The sequence below is a fragment of the Chanos chanos genome, chromosome 2, assembly GCF_902362185.1.
Source record: "Chanos chanos chromosome 2, fChaCha1.1, whole genome shotgun sequence".
Taxonomy (NCBI): Eukaryota; Metazoa; Chordata; class Actinopteri; order Gonorynchiformes; family Chanidae; genus Chanos; species Chanos chanos.
In genome coordinates, this window is record NC_044496.1 from 17,762,794 (window position 1) to 17,773,179 (window position 10,386).

Consider the following 10,386-nt stretch of genomic DNA (forward strand, 5'->3'; position numbering starts at 1 on the left):
AGTTATATGACAAACACCCAGGTGTTACATGATGTTTGATTTGAAGAGAGTGTGTGTTTTTGCATATGTATGTGTATGTATGTGTTGACCAGGTGAACTTTGGAAAGGCACCAATGCAAATGCGACAGCCTTACCCCTGTCCTATTCGGAGAAACTTCCTTCCGGGGATACATGTCGAGCTGAAGCAGTCTCCACATCAGAGGAGTTTACGAGCACAACTTCACTGGCTACAGGTGAGGCGCACACACACACACACATACATACCCACGATTCTCAAAGGTCACACTAATTGTCTTTGCTCTTTTCAGCAGCATTTAGTAAAGCAGTGTTTGTGTTATGATGACTCTGTGTGTGTTTCAGGTGGATAACCAACTTCCTGGGGCTATCTTCCCCATCGCGTTCCACCCAGTCCCTCCCCCCAAATCTATTGCTCTAGACTCAGGTACATGAGTGTCCTGCTGCAGCAGTGCTTTTTCTGTGTAAGACTAGGTGTTTAGGAGAGCAAGGTGCTTTGTGCATATTTTCTCTTTTTGTGTGTGTGTGTGTGTGTGTGTCAGTCTAACTAGTCTTGTCACCTGTGATTTTCCTCTCAGAGCCAAAACCTTTCATTGATGTGAGTGTCATCACCAGGTTTAATGAGCACAGCCAGGTCATGCAATTTAAGTAAGCATTCTCTTTGCCACTACTCACTGTCAACCGCGGACTGCATTCTCTTTGTAAATGAAGTTTTTCCCCTGTATTTTCATTGGGTTTCTCTGTGTGTGTGTCTGTGTGTGTGTCTGTGTGTGTGTCTGTGTGTGTGTCTGTGTGTGTCTGTGTGTGTGTCTGTGTCTGTGTGTGTGTGTGTGTGTGTGTGTGTGTGTGTGTACGTTTATATATAGGTATTTCATGGCATTAGTCCAGGAGATGGCTGTGAAGATTGATCAGGGCTTTCTAGGGGCTATCATCTCTCTGTTCACCCCTGCTACAGACTCCCAAGCTGACAAACAAAAGGTAACTATGGTAACTATCTTTTACAAGTCACCAATGGCCTGGTTGTAATATTAAACTTCCAAACACTGCCCCCTACTGGATAAGATAAGAATGTCTGAGAGGCTTCATCCAGCAATGGTCATACCGTAGTGCCGCTGTGTATGCAAATGAATGTGAGTGAACTGAGGGAAGTTTTGTTTCTGTTTATGTGTGTGACAACAGACTAAACTGATAGAGAGAGATCTGGCATCCCTGCAGACCCAGCTGATGGAGAGTTCTCTGACAGACACTTCAGGCCTGAGTTTCTTTGAGCACTTCCATATTTCTCCCATAAAGGTAAATCTTTCCTCTTGTCACAGAGCAAATACAGCTTTGCTAGACAGACAGACAGATGTGATGATTTTTTGCCTTTTTAAACAGGCAGTGTGCAGCAACTAAAATGCCATGACAGATGTAATCACGCCGTCTGTTTTCTTTTTGTGTGTGTGTGTGTGTGTGTGTGTGTGTGTGTGTGTGTGATAGCTGCACCTGAGCCTGTCTCTAGGTTCTAGTGGGGATGATTCTGAACAAGGTGACATGGTGGCCATCCAGTCTGTTAACCTTCTGCTGAAGAGCATTGGAGCCACACTCACTGATGTGGATGACTTGATCTTCAAGTACGCCTCTCCCACACTCTTACCATTAATTAAGTGACTATAGAGAATGAACTGCATTGTCTGACTCAGCCCAGTTTAACAAATTAAAAGGTTACATAATTTAACAAATTAAAGTTTGCGCTCTCTCTCTCTCCCTCTCCCCCTCTCTCTCCCCCTCTCTCTCCCTCCCTCCCTCTGTCTCTCTCTCTGCAGACTTGCTTTCTTTGAGGTCAAGTACCAGTTTTACCGCAGAGAGAAACTGATGTGGGCAGTAATCAAACATTACTCTGAACAAGTGAGTGGCCTTTACACTTTCACTTAGACAAACACATACACATACACATACGCATACACATACACATACACATGCGTTCTCACACAAGCATGGAGCAATGTAAGTCTCATTAATCACACTGTCTATTTGTATGCAGTTCCTGAAACAGATGTATGTATTAGTGTTGGGTTTGGATGTGCTGGGGAACCCGTTTGGACTCATCCGAGGCCTGTCAGAGGGAGTGGAGGCTTTCTTCTACGAACCCATCCAGGTCAGACACTAGACAGACTGATTCATTCATTTATCTATTACTAACAAGTTTCCATCCATGTCATTTAATAATAACACTGGAGGACTCCAAGCAATGCATACAAGCAGTAACTCAGAAGATGTTTGGTCTTTGTTGAAAAAGATTGATAAGATAAGCAGGCTCCAGGGTTTCTGTTAACACCAGTGGGGGGCAGCTCCATGGCAGTTTGTCAGTTTCAGAGTGGCACAGGCTCTCTGTCTCTATTCAGGGGGCTGTTCAAGGACCAGAGGAGTTTGCAGAAGGGTTTGTTATCGGAGTTCGTAGCCTACTCGGGCATACAGTCGGTAAGACCGGATCTCCTTTTGTCAGATACAGTTGCTAAAAAGACATACGCTGCTCGTGCAAAAGATATCTGCCCCTAACCTCCTCCACCGGCTGTTATCCATCTGGCCTGTAGGTGGTGCTGCAGGGATGGTATCTCGTATAACAGGCTCAGTGGGGAAAGGCTTGGCTGCTATCACAATGGATAAAGAATATCAACAGAAACGTAGAGAGGAAATGAACAGACCTCCAAAAGACTTTGGAGAGAGTCTGGCTAAGGGAGGAAAGGGCTTCCTCAAGGTAATGTGCCATAGCTTATGCTACAGGCTTACCAAATAATGTGTTTCCTAGTTCTGTTCTTTCAGACGCAAGCTTTGCCCCTAATAGAGTCATGTACGCATGGTCTCTAGTCTCCTGACATTCTGCTGTCCTCTCTCTCAGGGTGTGGTTGGAGGAGTTACTGGTATTGTCACTAAACCTGTGGAAGGTATGTATATCTGTGGGTTATAGATGTATTTGTGGACATAAGGCTGATGTTATGAGGTCTTACTGTAAAAGAAGAAGTGTAACTCTCTCTCATCTCTGGCCACAGGGGCGAAGAAAGAGGGGGCGGCGGGCTTCTTTAAGGGCATTGGAAAAGGTCTTGTGGGCGTGGTCGCTCGACCTACAGGGGGCATTGTGGACATGGCCAGCAGCACATTTCAGGGCATTCAGAGGTGAGACTCATTCTAGAGCGCACACACGAATGCAGGGACACACACACGCACGCACACACACGCATGCAAACGGGCTCACATGCTCACTCAAGTTCGAACAAGGTTTTAAGTGACTTCTTCGATTCTTTTTAGTACTAACCGAAATGTATGGTTATCCTAACTCTTAATATATGTGTGTCGTCTTTAAGTGTTTTTATTATTTGCACTTTATTTTATTTGCCTGTAACATTTTCAGTGTTGTGCTCATTGGTTTTCCCATTTGCTGACTAATTTTTTGTAACTCTTTCTTTCATATTTCTCTTAAGTTAATGCCTGGATATGTTTTGTTATTTTAGTTGAGTGAGTATTTGATTGTCAATGTGACTGTGTGTGTGTGGGGGTGGTATGGGGATTGCTATCAGTGTGATCAGACTGAATGAACCCATTTCATTCACTTGATCATGGCGGGTGTGAGGGTTGGGGCCTGAAGAGAGAGAGTTTTTTTGGCATGGATGTTTTTTTTTTTTTTTTTCCTCCGAGCTTGAAATGGTGGGAAGGTAAGCATTGCATCGTGAGAAGTCAAAGATGCAAGCCGTGATATAATTGCATTATTCTTCTCTAATCTACTGTCTGACCCCTCCCACCTCTCTGTCAGAGCCAGTATGACTGGATTAATCCCAACATGTGCCTCGCTCTCATTTTTAACGCCACCGCTGAAACCCCGGCCCTCCTCTGGAGCATTTTGATGCTAAAGATGTGTCTGATGAGCAAAGCAGCTCTAACAGAGCGGAGCTGAGGGAACAGCCCAAACACACACACATACGGCACAGACACACACACACACACACACACACACACACACACTACCATAGACACACTAATTTCCTTTTTTTTGTCCATGTGTTACCATCTATTAGGAACTCTCCATCAACAACAGTGAACAAATCAATTAGTCGGTGCGGTTAACTCTAAGTCACTGAGCCATGTTAAGTTAATGATTATTCATTAGTCATGGTGTCCTTTTTTTGAAGACCTTCATAAATGTTAGGGTCTAATTTTAATATCCTCAGTCAGGCAGATAATGTTGTCATGGTGTCTAAATGGTATAAAATGGTGAATGGTATGTTGACGGCTGTTGGCTAGGCTCCCTCTATCTGCATGCGCTGCTCCTCAGACGTGGTACGTTGCACGAGTTCACTGCATTGCCAGGGATTGGCCAGCCTGCTGAGAGACTGGACTCCTAGATAAGGCAATGCTAGGTCTCTGCCTGACCTGACCAGGGTTCTGTCACACTGACTGATAACAAATGAAGAGCATCATCATCTCCATGGCAACCTCACATCAATGACTCCTCCCCCTGAGCCGAATTAACTAATCACATTTACTGCTCTTCCCTTGCTCTCTGACCAGAAAGATGAACAGCTACTCAAATCATCATATTTTTTAACCATGCTCCTTCCCTACCAGGCTTATTCATGTCCCTCTCCACCACCATACAGTGGCGCCACACACACCTCTAAGCTCTCTGGTGATTTGGGGTTACAAATGCACACCCTTTCATCCATCACACACTCAGCCTCACCCAACACATTAAACCAAAACTCCTTTATAATCTAATCGCCTTATTGTTCCATGCCTGCAATGTAGAGGTAATGAAAGGTGAGATAATGCACTTAGGTTTGGACACTGCACGCAGTCTAAATACAAAATCAAAATAAACTAAACATAAACTATAGTCCACAGCCATACCCCTATCAGACTGCATCGCTCAAAAACTTTTCTAACTTATGTAATAGTGTAATTTGGATACTTTATGAGTCCAGACTGATAAAGGATGTTAGCTAAAGGTGATCTGGCATTGATTCATAAAGCATATCAAGATGTAGTTCATGCTGTGTGTTAGAGTTGATAAAAGAGTTTTACACAGATGTCAGGTCTTTCAGTCACAGAAGAATATTCTGTTCTGAAGTCAGTAGTGCAGTTCTTTTGAGAAGGCATTTGCAGACTGAACACACGGCCAACTGTAAACTTATCGCCGACAGGGTGGCAGAGTCCACAGAGGAGGTGACCAAGCTGCGTCCGGTCCGACTCATCCAAGAAGATGGCATCATTCGCCCATACGACCAGCAGGAGTCAAAGGGCTATGACCTCTTCCAGGTGAGACGCCAACTGAGTTGAAGAGCAGTTGTACGTCCCTCACTCTGCATGTGTCCCTCCATGTAGTTTTGAGAAACAATTAGACTCCAGATCTGATAAGCAGGGTAATTTCTTTCTGCAGGAAGCCTTTTTTTTCCAGCACTTTCCTTGTCTTTGTGCTACTCTGCTGTCTTTTGTGTTTTATTCTAGAGTCTAATTAGTCTTTCTTTCTTCTCTTTCTTTTCTTCATGCAGCCTGAGGAGGAATAGATGTGGGGAGTTGATGGGATTGAGGGGTTGCTCATTTACCATTTGATAGTTTTAAAAAATGTTCAGTAGACTGTTAAATAGTAGCACTTATTTTGACCATGACAGGTTACGTAATGCTAAAAACAGATCTACCTGAGGTCAAGTGTGCAGTCATTGTGTGTAGAATGCAGTACAGATATGTAGCCCGATGTTAGCTTTTCTCTGTGTTTCTGTTCGTCACTCCTGTTATCACACTCTCATGTTATTGGAGTTCAGCTTTATCTATGGTACCCTCCAAAATGATTCACAACCTTGATACAAATAAACAAGGAAAGTCTGATCAAAGTTGATAGGACATGCATTGAAGAGCATTTTAATTCTCAGACATTTGAATAAAACCGTGCTAATTGCATCATTATTCACAGGAGTCACCCGGAATAATAGCCAGAAAAAGAAATGTTACACACACTCACGTACCTGTTTCCAATATTTTGTGCATCCACTACTCGAGAGCCTAAGAATACTTATTCATTCTCTGCTGTATTTTTAGTGAATATTATTTAGTGGTATTAGTGAATATATTATGGCATCTTACTATTCCCCCTTGTAATTGATTTCCAACTGAGGTTCCAAACTGGACACTTGTATTGGCATTAAAAAGCAATGCTTTTCTAGTTGATTAATCATTTTTCGGCTCATTCTGAGACGTGCGCCACCATGCTCAGCTCCCTAAAACTGCAGTGAAACATATGGATGCCAATTATTTGTTTATTTATTTTAATGGGGAGTATGAATAACTGTTAAACGTTGTGGAGAAAACTAGATTAGGGATTATGCCGCAAGATCTTTGAGCAGCTGTATCATTGTAGAAGAGCATAATTTCCCGCTTTAGAAGACATAAAAATATAAAAGATTAACTGTATTGCTCATTTTATGCAACCTTCCTTGCTCTTGTTTATCAAGATTGTTTCTAGTTTTGGAGGGTACAGTGTATGTGAACTGTGGAACCACTTCTTACTTGCCAAAACAAATCGCTTACCTCATTTTAAACTTGCCAGAAGCTGTTTTTTGTTGTTTTACAATACGTTTATGAGTTGATAGCAAACGATACTTTGAATGCAATTAATTTGTCTTACTTTGAAAAGTATGTGATTTTCTATATACTTTACATGTAAACTGGAAAGTTAGAGTGCATAAACTATGTGATCCAAGTTTTCTTTTCACGTAACCAGACTTAAGCCACAGATGTGTCATCTTCATATTGGACAGTCTTTTATAATTAGTCTTAATCTAATTTGTTAATTGTGAAGAGAGGAACTTTGGCAAAGTTTGCTATATTTTTCTAAAGAATTTGTCAGTGACATCTCTGTAAATACAAATCCATTCCATTGTCTTAATGTAGAACCTATTTATAATACGTTTATGAACATGTTTATGCTCAGATATATGGAAAACTATTTACTACTTCTTAAGAAGCATATTTAACAGAGCATGATAAATAAATGTGTGATATATATTTTACTATGTACTCTTTATACTTAGACTTCACTCAGTATACTCCATGTGGTAACTTTTAAAGTCAAATTTAATAGCCTGATTTACTAAACATTTCAGTGTGGCATGTTGTTTAGCACATACAATACCAGTAACATGCTAAGGGTCAAGCTATTTGTAATGTATAACAATACTGGTCATGTTATTGGTTTTGAATGTGCCAATAATGTAATGTTTTAGTGATGATAGTGAATCTGGCCATAAGTGTAAAGCTTTGAATGCCTTAATGTTCATGGATGTCTGTGAGTGGTCATTATGTTTGGTGTGGTTTATTCCTTATACGCTTGCATTCCATGATTTTGCAGTACGTTCACAGATTAAATAAATTTGTACTCCTCCATAGACAAGACTAGAGTTGGAATGTTTTGTTTGGATTGCAACAGGTAAACTAACCTAACAAACTAACAAGCAAAGATCAGTTTATAAGATTGTTTATAAGATTATGGGTTAAATTACTATGTTTCCATACTACAATTCTCTTGACACCCAACCAAGGCAGAGAATAGTCTTATATTTTTGATTAATTTTAAAGAAAATGTTTGAAAACACTGTTGTGTTAGAAATGTTTCACATTCAGCCAATTCATGAAAAGACAGATTGAACTGAGTCATAATTGAGAAAGTGAAGAACTTAGTCTAGAATCATTACAGACACTCACACTATCACACATCAAACTATGCACATTTAAGAGCTCGGTACGACATGTATAAAACAATAAGACAATGATACTGACGTTGACAGACTGAAACGCATTCTGTGACGCTGCTAGACCGTGTGCCTGTTTGTGTTTGCAGAGGTCAGAGATCAAGCAGCTGGATGGAGAGGTCTTCAGAGAGCACTATGAATACCCTGGTCATAGAAAAACCAACATCATAGTCACCAACAGGTACACTTTTAGATACAGATGTGAGAAAGAGTTATAAACATGAACAGTACCATAAGTGTGTGACTCTGTATTGACATGCAACTCCTAAGCTCCTAAAGCCACCACAGCATGCTTTTCTCAGTCTCCTCTCTCTCTCTATCTCTCTCTCTTTCTCTCTCTTTCTGTGTGTGTGTGTGTGTGTGTGTGTGTGTGTGTGTGTGTGTGTGTGTGTGTTGCAGGAGAGTTATGTGTGTGAAAGAGATTGATTTTGTAGGACACTTTAACAAAGAGTGGGAATGCCAGTTTGAGTTTTTTTGTCAGCCACCCAGTGTGCAAGGAGGAGATCTGAAGATCTTCTATAAGGTAAAGTCTGAGAAACTGTAACTCCTCCAATATTAGTGAAGTACTTCTTTCACTCACTAAGATATAGGTATATAGGTATATTTACCGCAAATATTATTTTATTTTTTATGCATTGTTTTCTTCAGTTCACTCAGCTTCAATTCATGAATAAATGCTTCTAGAAACCTGTCTTCATTTATTGCAAAGTAAATACATGTGGTAAATGTAAGTACATGTGGTACATTTACATATGGTAAATGTATGACTTTACATTCAAAACAAATTCAGCTAATGTGTGTTAATATATGATTTGCTTGTTCAGGAGCAGAATAAACTGAAGATTCCAAAGAAGGATGGTTCAAGCCCAGGCAGAGTGATCCATATGAAAGATCCAGGCACTGCAGAGGTAAAACAGCAGAGTAGTAACCAGCTCATGCCATTTCCAGACAAAAAAAACCTAATGAGGCAGTATAGAAAAATTCTTTTTATTATTAACAAATGAACACGTAATTATAGTGTATGCATAATATTTCACCTGTTATGACAACTTCATTACACTGCTCATAAGACAGTTTCAAGTAAAACCTGACCATAATCTGGTCATAATGACTATATTGTGTTGCAGCATGCTGGGCGTATTCCTGACTATCCCGTTGCTCTTTCTAATCCACAGAAACTGCGAGATGCCATTCAGAATGCCCAAGTGGCACGGCAGCAGCATCAGATGGCGCGGCAGAAATCTCAGCGCTTCCTCAAGCCTTAAAACGCTGCCTGAGTTCAGTACCTCTGCTCTACATAACACCCATAATGAAGACCATACAACCCAACCCTGCAGCCCATCCCTCCAGGACAGACCTGCTGTCTACATATGCAAGCCCAACCATTACTGCTCAGCACTGCCCAGAGTTTACACACGTGCTATGTTCGGCCAAACTGTCGATCAAATGTTTGATAATTGTACAGTTATGTGGTTTTGTAGAGGTCAGTGTTGTGTTGTTTGGCCTTTAAATGGCAACTGAGAAGATGGTGAAAGTTTCACTGAAGTTTACTGTCTAATCCTCCTCTTAGCTCAAAAATATTGTTGGCCAGGGTCCTTTTGCGTATTTACATGGTTAGGTTTAAGCACTTTACTTAATAAGCACAGTTCAAAACAAAGATGAATGTAAGGTGCTTATTCATGAAATTCCCTCCAAGGAGTGACAAATGCACTATGTTGTTTTCAGCAATATTTGAATTGTTTGTCTGACAGAAACTATTGGACCAAAGACACGATTTCTCATATTATTAAGTATCACGCCCTGTACTGCATTTTTTTCACTACTGCCGCTTTGATAATGATGTCGATATTGATAACGTTACCCTCAAAGAAAAAAGTGATTCCTGAAATAACAGTACATGTATTTTGGGATCACATGTCTAAAATAATCCCACACATATAATAACTGATAGCACTGTCATATTCCAAATCTATAACATCACCTTCAATAAAATGTAATAAGCATAACTTCAAACTATGATACAAAAACTCTAATTCTGCATGTTTTTTGTGCATGCAAGCAGAATAAACTGGGACTGAAGTACTAAACATTCATGTGTTGTGCCTGAGTGATCCTTGACTTACTGAAATAGTATGTGCAGTATATGTACACATGGCAATGTGTACTCTCCTCTTCCTTATGAGATGTGTATATGTATATATGTATGTATGTATAAAATATATATATCAGCAACACCTCCTCTAAGTTCCAGTCCTGCAGACCCAATTAACAGCATTTTTGGATCTGTTCAACATAAACAAACTTGACACAACATGTCAACTAATCTCCAAGTTTTTTATTATTTGAATCAGGAGTTTAAAGTCTGGGCTCAATGAACAGCTTGGTTCAGGTTTAGAAATCTGAAGTTCAGCATAGTGAAAATTCATTTCTCCCTAAACCACAGCACTGTCTTTTTCACTTATTACGTCTGTCTGCCTTTCGACTGAGGCACAGACTTCAGCAGTGGAGGCTAGAAAGCGTCATTGTGTATGTTTCTGGGGATTTTCCAGGGATTCTGTACCTGCCAGCTCCACCTTTAACTTACAAGTTGCTGCCA

At 40.6% G+C, this 10,386-nt stretch overlaps 1 protein-coding gene across 1 annotated transcript in view; it reads left to right on the forward strand.

Moving 5' to 3' along the window:
- The window catches only part of vps13c (vacuolar protein sorting 13 homolog C), a 43,470-nt gene extending 33,625 nt beyond the window's left edge, over positions 1-9,845 (forward strand). Inside the window, exons 67-83 of the mRNA XM_030766857.1 lie at positions 93-233; positions 361-442; positions 594-663; positions 882-993; positions 1,195-1,308; positions 1,495-1,628; positions 1,821-1,902; positions 2,039-2,152; positions 2,400-2,475; positions 2,589-2,752; positions 2,894-2,939; positions 3,045-3,168; positions 5,190-5,304; positions 7,880-7,971; positions 8,190-8,313; positions 8,615-8,698; positions 8,966-9,845. Of these exons, the coding sequence (XP_030622717.1) occupies positions 93-233; positions 361-442; positions 594-663; positions 882-993; positions 1,195-1,308; positions 1,495-1,628; positions 1,821-1,902; positions 2,039-2,152; positions 2,400-2,475; positions 2,589-2,752; positions 2,894-2,939; positions 3,045-3,168; positions 5,190-5,304; positions 7,880-7,971; positions 8,190-8,313; positions 8,615-8,698; positions 8,966-9,055 (1,764 nt within the window). The 3' untranslated portion in view covers positions 9,056-9,845. The remainder of the gene's footprint in view (positions 1-92; positions 234-360; positions 443-593; positions 664-881; positions 994-1,194; positions 1,309-1,494; positions 1,629-1,820; positions 1,903-2,038; positions 2,153-2,399; positions 2,476-2,588; positions 2,753-2,893; positions 2,940-3,044; positions 3,169-5,189; positions 5,305-7,879; positions 7,972-8,189; positions 8,314-8,614; positions 8,699-8,965) is intronic.
- Positions 9,846-10,386: the final 541 nt, after the last annotated feature.